This window comes from Chrysochloris asiatica, unplaced genomic scaffold (genome assembly GCF_000296735.1).
Source record: "Chrysochloris asiatica unplaced genomic scaffold, ChrAsi1.0 scaffold00069, whole genome shotgun sequence".
Taxonomy (NCBI): Eukaryota; Metazoa; Chordata; class Mammalia; order Afrosoricida; family Chrysochloridae; genus Chrysochloris; species Chrysochloris asiatica.
The window spans coordinates 15,964,869-15,984,606 of NW_006408587.1; the positions used below are offsets into that span (position 1 = coordinate 15,964,869).

The 19,738-nt window shown below is 40.3% G+C and overlaps 1 protein-coding gene across 1 annotated transcript in view; it reads right to left on the reverse strand.

Annotated features, from left to right (window-relative positions):
• The window catches only part of STX17 (syntaxin 17), an 82,959-nt gene that overhangs the window by 9,285 nt on the left and 53,936 nt on the right, over positions 1-19,738 (reverse strand). The window contains exons 6-7 of the mRNA XM_006864746.1: positions 10,298-10,413; positions 10,175-10,225 (exon numbers count right to left, since the gene is read on the reverse strand). Coding sequence (XP_006864808.1) covers positions 10,175-10,225; positions 10,298-10,413 — 167 coding nt within the window. The remainder of the gene's footprint in view (positions 1-10,174; positions 10,226-10,297; positions 10,414-19,738) is intronic.

The window sequence follows — 19,738 nt, forward strand, 5'->3', positions numbered from 1 at the left end:
GTATTGCATTAGGCAAATCTGCTGCACAAGACCTTTTTAAAGTGTTGAAGAACAAAGATGTCAGCTTGAGGACTAAGGTGTGCCTGACCTAAGCCACGGTATTTTCAATAACCTCATATGCATGCGAACGCTGGACAGTGAATAAGGAAGACCGTAGAAGAATTGATGCTTTTGAATTATGGTGCTGGAGGAGAATATTGAAAGTACCACAGGCTGCCAAAAGAACCAACAGATCTGTGTTGAAAGAAGTGCAGCCAGAGTGCTCCTTGGAGGCCAGGATGTAGTACCAGAAGATGAGCCATGTTTTTTAAGAAGTTGACTGACAGGTCCCTCTTTTTTGTATACATCTGGAAGCTCAGTTGAAACCTGTCAAGAATTTGGAAGGAGGGATATCACTGCTGATGTCAGATGGCTCCTGGAGGAAAGCAGAGACTATCAGAAAGATGTTTACTTGTGGTTTACTGATGATGTGGTGGCATTCAACTAGGTGGATCATAATACATTATGAAAAACATTGAAAAGAACTGGAATTCCAGAACACTTATTTGTGCTCATATGAAAACTGTATTGATCAAGAGGTAGTTAATGGAACAGAACCAGGGAATACTGATTGGCTTAAACTCTAGAGGTTGCCTTCTTTTACCAGACTTACTCAATCTGTATGCTAAACAAATAGTCTGAGAAGATAGACTACATGAAGAAGAAATGCAGCATCAGGATTGGAGGAAGAACCTGCAATATGCACATGATAGAACCTTGCTTGCTGAAAGAGAAGAGCACTTGAAGCACTTAACTGATGAAAATTAGAGATGATAGCCTCCAGTCTGGGTTATACCTCAATATGAAGAAAATCAAAATCCTTACAACTGGACCAATAAACAGAAAAGACTGCAGTTATCAAGAATTCCATTACTTGATCCAAAATCAATGCTCATGGAAGAACTCAAACACCATATTGCACTGGGCAATAAGACTGAGTGTTAAAAGGCAAAATCATCACTTTTAGGAATAAGGTGCACTGGGCCCAAACTATGGTATTTTAAGTCACCTCATATGCTGGGAAAGCAGAGTAATTCTTAATGAATCAGGATGACAAGCTGGTGCACTTGAATGATGTTGTTGGCAATGAATAGTAAATATACTGTGGGTTGCCAAAGAAAGAGTAAATCTGCCTTGGAAGTACAGCCAGAATATTGCTTAGCAGGCAAGGATGGTGAGAGTTCACCTCATGTAATTTGGATGTTTTCAGGAAGGACCATTCCCTGGAGAAGGACATCATGCTGGTAAAGTGGAGGGTCAGAGAAAAACAGGAAGACCCTCAGGGAGACGGACGGACACAGTAGCTGCAGCAAAGGGCTCAAACACAGCAAGGAATGCGACACTGGTGGAGTGGCAGGTTTTCATTGTTGTGCGTGGGGTCACTATGAGTGACAGCATAGAACAACAATAGCAAGATAATGAAGATGTAAGAATGAAGAGATACCCTAACATTGCCAACAGGAGAAGGCAACGGATAGTCAATAGTATTAACAGAAAGCAACTGTGGGGGGAAAAGTTAGCTGTGTTATTAGGGGTGCTATGGATCAGAATAGAATCAATGGCAATGGGCTTGGTTTGCGGTACTGTTATGGACTGAATAATATCCTCTAAAATAATGTGTTGTAAACCCTAACCTCTGTGCCACCAGAACCCCATTTATAGGTGTCTTTGTTTTGCTAATGAGACAGGATTAGGGCAGGGATTATTTTGAATCAATTTCTTTTGAGATATGAAAGAAATTGAACAGACAAGCTCGAGAAGCGGAGCTGGGGGAAGAGAGATGCCCAGCCCCATGAAGACAGCAGCTCAGGAGAAGCTCAGAGACAAGCCCTTCCTGCAGTGTTGACAGACAGAGAATGTCTTCTCTGAGTCAGGCCCTGAACCTAGTCTTCCTCTACTACGAGAAAATCAATGTGTTAGTTCAAGCACCTCACTTGTGATATTTCTGCTACAGCTACACTAGATAACTCACACAGGTAGCCACTAATGCAATGCCTAGTAATTGATGAGCCCACACCTGTTAGTACTTATTCATGGAAGCTGATTAACTATGAGGTTTGGGGAAAAGACAGAGGGCAACAGTCCTAGCCTAGGATAAATAGTCATCCCTCAATTGTGTAGATCTGCCTTCTTCTTCCAATTATTTTGTTTCATTTGAATCCTCAAAATCGTCAACTTCTGTTTCTTGTGTACCGATGTCCATGATATCCACAAGGCAGCATGCTGGTGTCCGAGTTGTCAATCACCCTGAGAATGCCAAACTCGACTCCATTCAGAGTTGGAGCTGGTTACCACTTGTCCAGCTCTTTACACTGGGCTGAACCACACAGGTACACGGTTACCCTAGTCCATGAGACCAGGTTCCTGCCAACAATGAGTGCTCAGGAGCCGCCACATCTCTGTGTTCCAACCCCCTCTGTATGCTTCCAGTTTGCTTAGGTTTGTTTTCATCTGCCTGGGTTACCAGATTTGACAGTCCTCAAACTTCCTTCCTGACATTTTACACTTTGGCATTCTATGGATTTTCTCAGGCTCTCTGTAACAATGAGTTAAACCATTGATGAGGGACACTGCATTGCTTCTTAAACTACAATAATGTACAGCATCCTTTTTAAAGGAAAAAGTTCTCAAAAGACTCTAAGACTATATCTATAGATTTCATTTGAAGAAACAATGAATTAGGTTGCCTTATTATAGCACTGTGGGCTAATGCACTGGACTGCAAAATCGGCTTGAACTGCAAGGTCAGCGGTTCAAGCTCACCAGTCGCTCTTTGGAAACCCTAAATAGGGTCTCTATGGGTCAGAACCGACTCAATGGTACTTAACATCAACAAAAACATTAGCCTAAAAAAGATTAATTAATCTTAATGAGCATTTATAGGAGCTCTGGTAGCGTAGTGGTTACGAATCGGGCTGCGAACCTTAAGGTCAGCGGTTCGAAACTACCAGCTGCTCCGCGGGAGAAAGATGAGGCTTTCTACTCCCGTAAAGATTTACACCCTCGGAAACCCTGTACAGGGTCGCTATGGGTCGGAACCGACTCGACGGCACTTAACAACAACAACAACAGATTCTAAGGAAAACGTAGTTCACAAAGTTAATATCTGTTAAGCAGAATGGAATATGGGCAGTTGTATTCAAAATTAATGATTAGTTTTGCCTTGAATGCTTGTAGAAATTTGTAGGCCCAGGATCCTCTTCACTAAGCAATAGTAATGCATTCACGAATCCATCCCCAAATCTAGTTATATCTTTATAATAATGTTCTGCCTTGTGTGGGGGTGGGGGTGGAGTAGAAGATTTTCCAGTAGTTGTAAAGTTTTATTAAATGTGATTGGGATGTTATGAGGTTCATAAGAAGATCATGCACAAACTCCAGGTAGTTTATCTTAGTCCTGACTTTCAAAATTCTAGCCAGCCTTCAAGGATAAGCTGTAGTCTTAATGTGACCAATTCAGTTCACACTGGTTCTGAACTCATGTGGTGTGCAATCTATATGCCTTGTTGTTGGGTGCCATCGAGTTGGTAGTGACTTATAGGGACCTTATGCACAGCAGAACGAAACACTGCCTGATCCTGGGCCAACCTCACTATCGTGGCCACGCTCAAGCCCTTTGATGCTGCCACTTTGCCAATCCATCTTGCTTGGGGTCCTCCTCTTTTTCTCTGACCCTCCACCTTACCAAACATGATATCCTTCTCCAGCGACTGGTCCCTCCTGACAATATGTCCGAAGTATGAGACGTAGTTTGGCCATCTTGGCCTCCAAGGAGCACTCTGGCAGCACTTCTTCCAACACAGATCTGTTGTTTCTTTTGGCAGCCCATGGCACTTTCAATATTCTCCTCCAACACCATAACTCAAAAGCATCAATTTTTCTACAGTCTTCCTTATTCACTGTCCAGCTTTCACATGCATATGAGGTTATTGAAAATACCGTGGCTTGGGTCAGCCACACCTTAGTCTTCAAGCTGACATCTTTGCTCTTCAACACTTTAAAAAGGTCTTGTACAGCAGATTTGCCTAATGCAATACGTCATTTGATTGCTTGACTGCTGCTTCCATGAGTGTTGACAGTTGATCCAAGAATGAAGCCCTTCACAACTTCAATCTTTTCTCCATTGATAAGAATGTTGTTTATTGGTCCAGTGGTGAGGATTTTTGTTTTCTTTATTATTGAGATGCAATCCATACCGAAGGCTGTGCTCTTTGATCTTCATCAGTAAATATTTTAAGTCTTCTTCACTTTCAGCAAGCAAGGTTGTATCATCTGCATATATGCCTTAGTCATATGAAATTATAGACACAGAAAAGCCCAGACGAAAACATGCAAACATGAGCTATCAGGCTGGGTACATGATTACAATGGTCTAGAGTAGGCTTAACTAAGCAGACTACGTGGGCAGAGTGCTGACATCAGGGGATCTGGCAGTAGGAAAGGGATTGAAGGAACTCCAGTCCTAAACTGTGTAAAGGTAATGGTGGTGGCATAACTGGAATTCTAAACAAAGAACCAAAAAGGGAGTCAAATCAGGGAGAAACGAAAGAAGGAATTCAGTTGGAGGCCAAAGGATAGGAAGAGAATGCAATGTAATAGACACTATCTCATTTAGTCCTCCCAGCAGTTTAAGAGGTTCAATGTTGTCAAATAACACCCTGCAGTCACACAGGTCCATCGGAAGACTCTAGTTTGATTTCATTACATACAGAGTAAAACCTGATTACAAAAGGGAGTAAGGTACAAGGTAGAGAAAATAAGACCAACAACAAGACTGACGTGCTGTGGAGTTACTACTGATACAGAGTTTAAAAAATTCCCCTTGATGAGAAATAGGGCTGGCTCCAAAACTGCAGGAAAGGACAAGGGCACCCGAGCAACATAAACAGGTGACAGCAAAATGGAGCAGTGTACATCACATATACTTAGTAACCTTTATCAGACCACATCCTACTTGCTCAATAGCTTTCCAGGTTCTGTTTTTATGCCATTCTCTCTTCTTCACTGAACTCTGCACAGTGCTATGCACATTGAAAATGATGCATCAAATACATGGTTAATCTGCCAGATACTGTCACATCCATGTGATGATAAGGAGAGGATGTGGTCACTCTGGTAACGTTCCCAAGTCATTCTGTGCCTAAATGGAGCTTCTGTGAGTCTCTGGCCATGTGGTCATGAGACGCAATCACTCTGGGAATAATAATCAAGGTTCTCCTTTGAGCTTCTGCCTAATAGCACTCTGTGTGATGTCCTTGCACCGATTATTATAAATGGGACATTTGTGCAGAGCTATGGTTATAGTCAGAATGTTCCTACATAAATCTTCCTCAGATTAGGGGTTAAGAGCAGTGTAGGTACCTCAACTGGACATATGAGTAGAACCAAAATGGCTTCAAACCCTGAATTTTCCTTTCATGTACCTATTGCCATTGGAAGGGAAGTATATTTGTCTGAGATGGGAAGAGTTTTATATGTGTTCAGTTTATTGAGTACAATTTACAAACAAGTACATTAAAACATACATTTTAAGTATATAGATCTATGACTTGATAAATGCATGTTTGCATAACCACACGTATTAATTTTACAAATCATATACATAGATTATTAGTTACAATAATATAATAAGTCTTAATTTTGAAAAACAGAAAATTTGGGATCCTTGTTGAACCTATGTAAGGCAGAAACCTGTCAAAGAAGAAAAGCTCATATGTTTTCTAACAGAGAATGTAGCGTTTGGGGTGGTGCTGTAGGTTAAGCACTGGACTGCTAACTACAAGGTCAGTGGTTCAAACCTACCAGCCACTCCTCAGAAATTTTATACAGGGTCGCTATGAATTGGAACCTACTCGATGGCATAACAACAATGGTTGGGAGTGGTTATGTACCGTGGAGTCGGTTCCAACTCATAGTGACTCTGTGTAGGGTTTCCAGTGAGCAGCTGGTGAGTTTGAATGGCCAACTTTGTGGTTCATAATCCTGTGCTGATCATACAGCACCACACCAGAAGTCCAATTAAGATGGTGGTGGTAGTGTTATGTGCCATGGAGTCGGTTCCGTCTCACAGTGACCCTGTGTAGAGTTTCCGAGGCTGTAAATCTTTACAGGAGGAGAAAGCCTCATCTTTCTCCCACAGAACTGCTGGTAGTTTCAAACTCCTGATCGTGAGATTAGCAGCCTGACTTGTAACCACTACGCTACCAGAGCTCCTTAACAACAATAGAGAAGATTTTAAAACTGGTAACAATCCACCCAGTTAGAGGCAGCCAGTTAGGGAGACCCGGAAAAAAGGCAATCTCACTGAGTTCTGGCTCTCACAGGTTTCACTGTCTATTAACAGACTGCACAGATATGGTGGTGTACTGTAGGCTAAGTACTGGACTGTTCACAGACAGTCAACATGGTTCCCTAGTGCCTGCAAAATAAATTTCAGATAAGGTTGGTGGTTCAAACCCACCAGTCACTCCTCGGAAACCCTATACAGGGTAGCTATGAGTTGGAATAGACTTGTAGGTACTTAACAACAATGACAAAACCAAACAGGTCCAATCCAGAGACTTCATTTTACTTCTTCTGACTTAGAGACATCAGAAAAGAAAAATGTTTCAAACAATTTAGTGCATAGTCATATTTATGATTACATTTTAAGAAAATCTCCACAAGCTAAAGCACAGGCAGAGGAAGGGGCCAGAGGTCAGATCTCAGAAAGATGACATATGAGAACCAACGGTTCTTAGAGAAGAAAATATGGCACTGATGGTAGGGTGAAGAAATATGATGTTACTTCCAAAGTCTTGAAGAATTTTAACATGGAAAAAAGACAAAACTTACTTAACCAGAGAGAAGGTATTCAAGAACAGAGTTTACTTTACAGAAGTAAACACTTCTAAGAAGGAGAGACGCCAAATGAAATGGATGAAATATCCCTGCACAATGATTGTGCACAAAGAGGCTGGTAACCACCTACTTGGGAAGCTGGGTCAAGAGCTGTTAGGTGCCATTGAGTTGGTACCGACTCACAGTGACCCTATGCACAACAGAACCAAACATTGCCCGGTCCTGGGCCAACCTCACAATCATTGCTACACCTGAACCCATTGTTATTGCCACTGTGCCAATCCATTTCATTGGGGGGGGGGGGGCGTCCTCTTTTTCTCTGACCCTCTACTTTACCAAACATGATAGATATCCTTCTCCTGACAATATGTCTGAAGTATGAGAGACGAAGTTTGACCATCCTGGCTTCCAAGGAGCAGTACTCTTGCTGTACTTCTTCCAACACAGACTTGTTTGTTCTTTGGCCTTATGTCCATAGTACTTTCAATATTTTCCTCCAACACCATAGCGCAAATGAATCAATTCTTCTACAGTCTTCCTTATTTGCTGTCCAACTTTCACATGCATGTGAGGCTACTGAAAATACCATGGCTTCGGTCAGGTGCACATTAGTCCTCAAACTGACATCTTTGCACTTCAACACTTTAAAGAGGTCTTGTTCAGCAGATTTGTCTAATGCAATATGTTGTTTGGCTTCTTGACTGCTGCTTCCATGAGTGTTGATGGTTGATCGGAGCAAAATAAAGTCTTTGACTTCAATCTTTGCTCCATTGAAAAGGATGTTGTTTATTGGTTCAGTGGTGAGTATTTTTGTTTTCTTTACATTGAAACGCAACCCATACCTAAGGATGTGGTCATTCATCTTCATCAGTAAGAAAGCTTGTATCATTTGCATATTGGAGGTTGTTAATGAGTCTTCCTCCCATCCTGATGCCACATTTTCCTTCATATAATTCACCTTCTTGTTTTATTTGCTTAACATACAGATTGAACAAGTGTGGTGAAAGAATATAACCCTGGCGTACATCTTTCCTAATTTTAAACCATTCAATGTTCCTTTGTATTGTTCAAACAGCTGCAAAAGGAGAGGGATTATACCAGCTAACTTCTCAAAGTCTTTCCAAATCCAGTTCTCAGAACTTTGTATAATTTAACGCCAGCGCTCAAGGAAACCAAAGCTCAAAGATTAATATCCCTAAAATCATAGTCTGATTAAGAACAAAGACATAATCCTAGAACAAAGACATAATCCTAGGCCAAATAGTAAGCAGAAACAGGCTTGAATTTATATATATACCTATGCTATATTCAGAGTTCTGGTGTGCTGTTGTGGGTTAAAGCTCTGGACTGCAAAGTCAGTTTGAACCACAGGGTTGGTGGTTCAAGCTCACAAGCTACTCCTCAGAAACCCTATACAGGGTCACTATTAGGTGGAACCAACTCCACGCCACACAACAACAACATACTATGTATACACACAAACATATGCATACATCCTGGTATCATGTGCCATTGAGTTGAATCCAACTAATACAGGCCCAGTGCACAATAGAACGAAACACTGCCTGGTCCTGTGCCATCCTCAGAATTATTATGTTTGAGCCCATCATTGAAGCCACAGTGTCAGTCCATCTCATTGGGGATCTTCTCCTTCAATGACCTTCTACTTGACCAAGCATAATGTCCTTTTCCAGGGACTGGACCCTCCTGACAACAAGTACAAGGGACAAAGTCTACCCATGCTCACTTCTAAGGAGCATTCTGGCTGTACTGCTTCCAAGATTGTTGTCGTTGTTAAGTTCTCTTGAGTCAATTCCAACCCACAGTGACTCTGTATAGAGTTTCTGAGAAGCAGTTGGTGACCATGTTTCATTCTGTCACACACAGGGTTGTGATGAGTCAGAACTTAACAACAACAACACTTAACAACAACAACAACAACCTGTTAACAGAATCACTGGCTACCGGATTATACAGGACAAAGGCTGATTTTGACTCTGACATCTTCCTGGAGTGGCCAATTTCAACTTCTCGTTACCTTTCTACTTGTATTGCATTGTTCTCACTGTTAAATTCTTGAAAGTGATTCCTAACTAGGTAGTCCCCCCTCTCCCAGGCCACTGTCCATGCTGTAAACAGTGGTTTTACTGAGGCACAGATTATTTACGTCAGTCTAACCTGCTCAACCTATACAGGGCAGCAGAGTCAGAGCCAACTCGATGGCACCTAACACCACCACCAACAACAACCTGCTCAACCTATACAGGACAGCGGAGTAGGAGCCAACTCGACAGCACTTAACAACAACAAAAACAACCTGCTCAAAGTACAGTCGTGGTGTGGTACTTCAGGATAAGCTGCAAGGGGGCCAGTTCAATTCAGGGTTGCTATGAGTCGCAATCGACTTAACAGCACTTAACAACAACCTGCTAAAAAATCGACATTGGTTCTCCAATGCCTACAAAGTCAAGTTCAAATTCAATGACAGCACAACCTGACCTGTACCTTCTTTGCTTGCCCCTGGTACTGCATGCTTTGTTTACACTGGTCATTCCTAAAGAGGCCATATACCTGTCTAGTCCTTGTTTTTGTACATCTGCTCCCGAACACACTCCTTATCACACTACCTGTGCACACTTTCAAGGCTTACTAAACACTGTCTACCTATGTGAGGCTATCTTTAATGCTTCCACCGCACAGCCCAGCCACCTTCTCTTAGAATTAAGTGCTTCCCTGGAGCTCACAATGCTTCTCTTCCTAATTTATTATTATTTTTTTTGCATTTAACAATCATGCTTGAAATATTAGTTTTGGGGGTCCACACCTATCTCCACCCAAGAATCCTAAAAGGTAGAAAGCAGGCTTCATTGATTTCTACATACAAATTTGCTAGACTTTCAAAGGCAAACAACTAACACAGTGCCTCATAGCACATAGCAGATGCTTAACATATAGTTACTGAATCGATGTAGAATCTGAAGACAGAGCTCTATCTCCCAGTCTTATAAATGATAACTTCTAATAATTTATAGTTAAAATTTGAATAAGCCTTTGTTGTTGTTAAGTGCCGTCAAGTTGGTTCCAACTCATAGTGGCCTTGGCACATGGTTTCTGAGGTTTTAAATCTTCGTGGGAGTAGAAAGCTTCATCCTTCTCCCATGGAGCAACCGGCGGGCTCAAACCGCAGATCTTGTGGTTTGCAGTCCAGTGCTTATCGCATAAGCCTAGTGATTGACCAAAAAACCCTCTCATTCTAGTATTTTCAAAACTCTGAGCCAAACACAATCATACTTACATTCACTAGTAGCGAGAATTCAGTAACCAGCTGGCTAAGTTCAACCAAGTCCTTAAAAAGAGAGAGAGAAGAAATTACTTTTATGCTTCCCAGCTACCAAAAAGAACATCATTTTTAACATACCGCTTCTAAGTTTTCCCACGATTCGGCGGCATTTTGATCTCGAGGAATCTCAGGCAGCGCATAGATCTGAGTCAGACTCTGAGGACCAGCTTCAGCTTCACTACTGTGAAATGTTCCTGGTGAACAGAGCCCTGGGTTTAGAGCTGATCTGCTTTGTATGAATCCATTCCATAAAGCAATTCCCATGGAAGATGCTTATTAACTGAGGTCAGGCTAAAAGTAAATTGATTCCCTCTGTAAAAGTAGAATTATTAACTCATGGCAGCTTATTCCCTAGATTAGGCAACAAATGTTTTAAAACTGGTTCTACATTTTGAGGACATTATGTTGAGTGAAATTAGTCAGTCACAAAAGGACAAATATTGCAGAAGACCATTACTGTAAAAGCTTAGGGAAAAAAGGATTCTTTGTTGGTTACCCGTGGGGTTGGAGTGCGAGATTTTGGGGGAGGTGGAGGGAGGCGACTGTAGAACACAGTGTAGGGGCAGACACATCATAGTTCAGGTGTTGGAGAGGCAATACACAAGAAGGGGGAGGGGTGGAAGAACAAGGTAGATAGGGGAACACTGAGACAGGTTTGCATGGGCTAAATGGGGCAGAGGTAAATAGTGATGCATGCTCAACCTTGGAACAATAGGGTTCTATGATAGAGGGATCAAGGCATAGTTTGAAGAGGGGAAATAATTCTAAGATGCTTCACTGTCTTCTGCATATTGGTTTCCCTTGCCTACTACTGTAAAATTGAAACTTGAGTTGGATAGAAAGGCATGTCAGGAAACATGATTACAGAAAACCTGTAAGCCCGTCTTCAGCCTATAACTGACTGGAATACCTAAAAGGAGTTCTAGAACCTGCCCAGTGGGACCATGCAAACAAGGTGTACAGGACTCTAAGTGTGGGGTTGGTTAGTTTTGCCCTCCAGCTAAGTTTAAAAGGAGCCACCTCAGAAGCAGAGATGGAAGATCCTGGGATCATCAAGAAGGAAGAACATGAGTGACACATGAGATTACCTAGAGAAACAGCGATGGCAGAGGTGGTATCCTGGAGAGACAGAGCAGCTCCAGGCTCTAGGCCTATGGACTGAGGAAGGCTGAGTGCCCACAGGCAGGAGACTGGCTTAAAGAATGTGCCCTTTGGGCATTCACAAACTGGCTAAAAGAACTGGCTCAACAGCAGGGCAGAGGCCAAAGGACCACATGACTAAGAGGCTGAAGACAAGAGTGAGGCAAGCCTGCAGTACAGTAGACAAGAGGCTTTCCTGACTGGAAAACTGTTACGTCCTAAGTTGGTTTTGATCCTGAATTGTACCATATTCACTTCCCTAATATTCCCCATTATTGTGAGTATTGTTATGAGTTCTGTGTGGTCATTGCAATAGATAATCAAAACCAGATGTGAAGCAGAGAATGTTGTGGGAGGAATGGTTGCTGTCAAAATAGGGTAAAGAAAGTCCAGGTACAGAGGCCCCTAGGACCATCAAAGGAGATGAGCATGAGCGGAATGTGGGACTCTATCCAGAGAAGCAGCGACACCAGAGATGAGGACACGGAGAGATAGAGCAGCTGAGGACTCTAGACTCATGGAAAGAGAAAGACTGAGTGCTAGCAGCCAGGAGACAGGCTTTGCAGAATGTGCTCTTGGGTTGTTTAAATGATTATATATTCTTGAATGGTTCTGTGTACATCCAAAAAAAAACAAACAGAAGGAATAGAAGTAAATACAGTTGAATGATGATGCACGGAGGAGACTGTTATCATTGTAATCAAACAATGAGTATAAAACCGATGTTCTACCATATAAACTATCACTCAATTCACAATAAAAACTTAAAGATAAACAAAATTTTTAAATAGGGTAAAGAAGGCTGTAGGGTGGAGGCATGTCTGACCTCCCCTTCCTGGGGACCGGCCTTGAGCTGATTTTGAGTCTGTTTCTTTTTGCCCCCTTGTGAAGCCAGGGGAAAGCACACATGGCTTCTAGCTGATTTTTGCACCTATTTTAGCAATAAATATCAGATATACAAGATGTTAAAGGTGGGGAAATGATATCAGTTATGACAACAAATATGGTCACTCTTCTTGTTCTTAAATTCATTCTTTCAGCACATATCTCCATTCATTGCTCCTTCTGCTGATTTCCTGAGTTCAAAAACAAAAACAAACAACTAAGATTATTTCCTCATTAACACTGTTATGATAATGGATTAAGATACATGCCAAAGTGTACCTCAGTTGGATTTCTGGTGTGGCACTGGAGGAGAAGTACTCGACTGCAAACCACAAGGTCGGTAGTTCAAACCCACCAGCCACTCCTTGGAAACCCCACACAGGGTTGCTATGAGTTGGAATCCACTCAACAGCACTTAACAACAACAATACCTTCAAATATTTTTTATTTCTTTGTATTGGCTTTACCAATCAATCATTCATTCAACTGATTTTATAAGTATATAAATACACCAATCAGATGATGGGGATACAATGGTAAACCATAAAAACCATTCCATAGTGGTTAGGAATACATAGCCCTTTTCAGAAAAACCTGGGCTACAACTATGGTTTGGCTATTTACTGCTCTTTGACTTGGGCATTTAATCTCTCTCACTTATTTTCCTAATTTGTAAAATAAGCTAATGTTTACCTTAGTGAGTTTTGGAGAGGATACATGAAACAATGCATGGAGAGCACTTCACAGAGTTACTGACATACACATCAAGTACAAGTGCTCAAAAGATACTACGGCTGCTGCTGCGGTGGCGGCGGTAGTGGCTATCATTAATGCAGCGTGCTGTAAAACGTGTGATACAGACACGTTGAACATTCAGTGGATCTGCTCAGAATAATAATATGGATAAGTATGGGGTGCTATATGAACATAAAAGAGAGGTATTTCACTTAGAGCAGGCAGAGGGGAATATGTCAGAGGAGGAGCTGAAATTGAACCCAGAAGATGAACACAAAGGATACAGGTGAATTAGTGTGAGTCCTGGTGTGGTACTGGAGGATAAGCACTGAACTGCTAACCACAAGGTCAGCAGTACAAACTCACCAGTTCCTCTTGGAAACCTTGTACTGAGTCACTATGAGTCAAAACTGACTTAACGGCACTTAACAACAACAACAGGGTGGGCATAGGAGGCCTGGTAGTGTGGTGGATTATGAACTGGGTAACTAACCAAAAGGTCAGCAGTTTGAATTCACCAGCCGCTCTGTGGAAGCAAGATAAGACTTTCTGTTCCTGCAAAGATTTACAGCCTTTAAAAAAAAAAAAGATTTACAGCCTTGGAAACCCTACATAGGGGCGCTATGAGTCACAGCCCATTTGACAGCACACAACTACAAATCACCACCAAAGTGGGAGTGGGGTGAAGCAAGCAGCATTTAAGTCAAGAACAATACATGCATATAGGCTTGGGAAGTGAAGGAAGTTCAGTAGAGTTGAAGCGCAGACTGATCATCTAAATTGAGATTATTCATGGCATTGTAAACTATGTTCAAGACCTTCATCTTCTCATAATATAAATACAGAACTATTAAAAAACGCTGAAAACTATGGGGAAGGTTACTGCTTGGTCAAGAATAAAGATATACATAGGGTGCCATAATCTTAGATCTCAGATTTAGAAAAGGGTTCATAGCTGCAGTGTGAAGGTAGAAAAGGATACATACAGCTGAAGGATGACTTCTCATCTTAAAGAAGTAAAAAGAGGTAAAAATAAGAGGTAAAAATTAGAGAGGTAAAAAGAAGTTGGAAGGCTTTGCAGCATGCCCAGTACGCAACGATGATGCCTGCTCTAGGACAGCAACAGCGGAAATGGGAAGGAAAGATCTAAAAGAGCCTTGTCCTTTTCCGCTTGACTTCAAGCTCAAAACACCAATCACTCTAACAGTTCCGGAGCACCCATTACATATTGTATTAGGTACCAGAATGAAAAGAGAGTACTTGCTCTGGAGAAACTCAGATACTTGGTCAAACAGACCAAGACACAATGCTAAAACAATAGTAGAGTACGTTGATATCTAGATAAACAGATGTTTATGGTATTTTTGTGGCGGTCCCAAGCCGTGAATGATAGTGTAGGGCATGGGAAGCCATCCTAGAAACGGTGATGTAGCCAAGCAACAATGAGAAGAATATATATTCTAATGGGAGAGACCAACATGCACAAAGGAGCTCAAGGAATTAAAAAAATATATAACTTATTGTTAAATTCCCTGTTTGGTGCTACCAAAGCATAAAGGAAAGACAAGGATTAAAAGAATAAGATATTATTGATAGTTAGGAGGGGCCCTGTCATCCAGTTAAAGACTTTGGACTTTATCTGGTGGACAGTGGAGAATTACTGAAGCTGAGAAATGTCATGGGGACATGTGACATCTGATCTACTTCTAAAAGTAAGTCATTACAATTTTAAGCTCATCTTCCTTCCTTCAACTATCACTATTTTTTAACCTATTCTAAAACTGAGTCCTAGTGTGGCACTGCAGAATAAGTATTGTACTGTAACTGCAAGGTCAGTGGTTCAAACCCACAAGCCACTCCTTGAAAACCCTATGTAGGGTCACTATGAGTTGGAACCAACCTGATGGCACTTAACAACAATTAAAAAACTGGATGGTATGTTATAAAACTGCATTACTGTTTTATCTTCATAAGAATAGTTTATGAATGTTTTACTTACTTTTCAGGAAAAAAACCCATTTGAACTGCTTTAGAAGAACATGATAGTCAATTAGCTGACTAAAAAAGTATTTCCAGGCTTATTAAAATCGACCCTGATCTTTAATTGAGAATCTTAACTTATCTGAATATATTTCCTTATCTTAAAGAGACAGCAAAAACATCAGCTATAGAATGTTTTACCTTACATTATGGCAATTATTCAATTCTCTAAAAATGCTCATTGATTTTTAACAAATGCTTAAAATAGCTAATTACCACATGTTCCACGTTATCACGTGAAGACACTTGCATATTCACTTCAACCAAGAGAAGGGAATTACTCTATGACCTTTTTTCTATTTAATACTTCTGTTGAAATATGTATTTCAACTTCTTTAATATGATGATGAAAAGTAATAACTTTATTACCATTAGCAGACTAAACATACAGCTGAACTTTGTAAATAACATGGCTACTCTAAAGACTGTCTTAAGCTGTAACCTCTGGACTGTAAGAGCAGGGAGGATTTAACTGAAGATTGCCAAGTTACACAACAAAATGAAGAGAGATTATCATTTATAAGTTTTCCAATTGAAAAATGAAATGGTGGGAAATGTTTGACATTTTAAATAATCATAAAAGATTTCTGTCAGTAAAAAACAAGAAATGTTTGTCATTTACGTCTCATTTGAAACCTAACTGCGTATGCATCCAAGTTCAAACAGAGTCTTAGAACAAAGAAGTCTGTTCTATTCCACGAAAAAGCATGCTGTAAACTCACAACTCTGCACACCACTAATCAATGCAAGGCATGAGTATCAATTAAGAAAGGAAACCCTTCAATTTCTACAACTTTCACAATTTATTTATCCCAGCTTGCATTAAAAATCACTCTCCCCATGAGCTGCCTTTCACTTCAAACTTTCTGACTTTTCTGCAGACATGTTGAGACAAAACATTGAAACAGATTGTCGCTGCAGAAAAGAAGGTTGGAGAACTCAACCTGCGCACAGAAGTTAAAACTGCAATGGCTTTATGTAACAGAACAATCTCAGAAAGTTCCATCCACATGCAAATGACAAGTGCAAAGGACAAGTAGGATATGTATCACTCACCACTATTTTCAAATGCCAGAATTTGTTTTATGATCTTATTACTGGTTATGAACTCAAAAGAACAGTGAGATATTTTCAGTTCAATCGAGCAATGAGCTTCATAACATGGATATAAGAGTTTTGTTCTCTCCCCTCTAGATATCCAAAGATTCTCTCTTGCTCTATACTTCATGATGAGGAATGATTCTACCAAAAATCACAACATATTATACGAGGGTGAGTCAAAAATTATCCGCACCACAGCGATATGAAAACTGCTGTTGGCTGTGCTCTTACCAGCACTTTCCGTTCAAGAGCACTGCTGTGCAGGAGTGAACGTGGACATCTGCAAACAAAACTGGACTGATACTCGCAGGAAGGTAAAAGTTTCTGTAAACAAAGTTGTTACTGGTGACGAGACATTCATTCATCATTACAAACCTGAGAGTAAATGGCAGAGTATGGGATGGAAACATCCTCAGCTGCTGACCAAGGAAAAGTTCAAAAGTCAACCATCAGCTGGAAAATTGATGCTTACAGTTTTCTGGAATTCTCATGGGCCAGTATTGAGACACTATCAGGAAAAAGGTTCTACAATCAACAGTGCTCCTTACAGTGAGATGCTCTCTAAAGAACTGAAACCTAAACTTCAGACTAAAAGCCGAGGACTGCCATCCAAGGGCATTGTGATCTTGCATGACAAAACTTCCCTTTGAGGTATTAAAGCATCCTCCCTATAGTCTTGATCTTGCTCCACAGGACTGTCACCTGTTTGGTCCCCTGAAAGCAGCCCTTCTAGGATGAAGACTCACCTTTGATGAAGAAGTGAAGACAGTGGTGCATTTGTGGCTTGTAGCTCAGTCTACACCATTTTTAAAATAAGGGATATGAAAGGTTGTTGGCAGATGGACAAAGTGTATTGAAAGCAAGGATATTATTTCAAAAAATGATGTATTTGTCTTTTCTACAAGTTGATTAAAATAAATTCTACAGTCAGAGTGTGGATAATTTCTGACTCACCCTCATGTAAAAAATTTCTACTAAACTTGACTACACTAGGAAATGTTTCATTACAATCTAAATAAATTTATAATCATTTCTTGAGTTCTTTTCATCTTCTGATAGCTTTAAAAAATAGTGAAGTTAATTTACTGATCATCTACATAAATCTATCAAAATAAAATAACTTCTAAGTCATGGTTTAACTTAGCTGTAAAAAAAAAAAAAAAAACTTTCGAGAAAATTAAAACCAACAGAAAATATAGCTTCTGAATAATACAATACAAAAATCATCTACATGTCTCACAAAGCTGTTCTGTACATGCATAGACCTCTGATAAAATCTAATGCATCAAATTTAATATGCTGGTCTGAAGTTCCAGCAGTGTTAAGATTGGAGTCTTTTCTTTTGTGAATATTTGTTTAAAATGTAATAAGGTTCTGTTCCTACTGTGCTGGTGAAGTGTGTGCGCTGGCTGGGAGCACAGAAAGACCACGAGGGAGGGAGGCACCTTTCTAAACACAAATCAGATTTGTGGGCTCATCATTTCTCTTGGTGGGAAGCAATCTGCTAAAAATGAAACTCGACACACGAGTGAGACAGAAGGGAGTTTCTCAGATCAAGCAAGATTGACAGAGGAGATTTGCTGTCGGAACTCTTAGAATTTGGACAAAAAGCAACAGCAAAATCATCCTAGTGTCCTTTTAAACTTAATAAGCTGCTTTCATTTTCCAGGGAACATAAAACATTCTAGTCTCCTTGTTATTTCCATCATCAAATGAATAACTGTTTTTCTATTTTTGATTTAACTCACAGACACGTGGCAACATTGCACCTGAATCTTTGGTGATGTTTCCAATCATTTTATTTAGAATCAGATTGAATTTTTAAAGAAAAAAGTATTTTAAGGTACGTAGCTTCTATGCAAATAAAACACACTTTTCTGCAAAGGCTGTCACTACAATAGTGAGCAAATAAAGCCAAAAAAAGCTGGAGAGAACGGAATGAAAACATGAGGAGGGCAGTAAGAGTTTAAAGCTGGATGACACATAGGGAGCAAGCCCAATTCCTACCAAAGTATTCTGTAAATTAGTTAACTTCATTTATTTTTATTATTCTCCTCTCCTATCCTTTCAGTCATTTGTTACTGATATTTCTAGATTTACATCAACCCAGTAGAAATTCTTATACTCAAGCACTTGGTGAGAAAGTGCATTTTAACTGACTAATGCCGACAATGAACTCCTAATTTGAGATTCTGCATATCATGTTAGGTATCATTTAGGCACATGATCTTTTAAAACCTGGATATGATAATCTCACTCAGCTCAGTACTAGTTGCAGAGACTTCATTTGGTTTTCTCCAATGGCAAGTGTTGAGAACATCGGCTCAATGTTCCATGAGTTAAGTCTGAAACTCAGTAGAGCTAGAAAGTGAATTTCATCTCTATTTCTTCTCCTGAAGACTCTGGCTCTGCCCCAATCCTTTTCGTTTCCTCTGTACACATGCTTCCTCAAATTCTGCCAAGAGTTTTTTCATGCCAGTCAGCTTCCTATGGGGAAAGTTTACTGCTGGCAAACTGGGTAAACTGCCTTTTTCTAATAATCAACCAATTCCTCGGATGATATATAAACCCAAGATGGTTGCGCCCAAACTATTTCACTGGTGAAAACACAATGTAACAATAAAATGCAAACTGAAGCGGCAAGCATTAGATTATTATCATATTGTGAGGAACTCAGATCTCAAAATTTTAGTTTGCTAGAGAATTGCTGGAGTTAGGCTAATTTCCTCAGAAAATCCAGTTTGTCTTCACTATTCTCAGTGCCATCACAACTGTGACAATATCTGGGTGTAAAAGACTGTCCCTTAATCACACAGAACTAAAGCCCAGTTTCTTTACACACGCTCCACTAAATGAGAAGAAGAGCACATAGCCTCATCAATATAGCGTGGTAACCACTACAGACTAAAAAAGCATGCTCCCCAAAACTCTCATCCAAGTGCTGGGTGCTAGTATCTTCTCCCCCAAAATGCTTTAGGTATTGGTAACCCACATAGTGAAGTGAATGCAGCACATATGAAATGCCAAAAATGCCTCTAAAAAGATATTCATTTCTATTTATAAAACATCTAACAATGGTTCTAGATGACACAGTGGCTGCTGCAAACATGGGCTCAAACAGCAATGACTGTGAGGCTGGCACAGGACCAAGCAAAGCTTACTTCTGTTAGACAGAGGGTTACTGTGAACCAAAACCTAACAACAACCTGTACCAAACACTGTACCAGAAACTAAGGGTGCAATCAAAAAAGGGATTACTTAGAAACTCTGGATGATGGCCTAAATCCTTTTTCTGATTATCTTTTTCATTTCCTCTTGGATCATTACAACTGAAAATATGAAAGAAAGAGTAATCGGGTTTTAGAAATGGTGATGGCAAAATTGGAAATCCATTTGCATAAGAATGAAACAAGATCCATATCTCACACCATTTACAAAAAATGAACTCAATGTGGATTAAAGATCTAAATGTGAAGCCTAGAACTTATTATAAAGACCAGCAATGAAAAATAGGGACAAAGTTAGGGGCTCTGATACATGGCATAAACATACTATCAAACATAACTGAAAACACACAAATAGCAGAAGACAAAATAGACGATTGGGATCTCCTAAAAA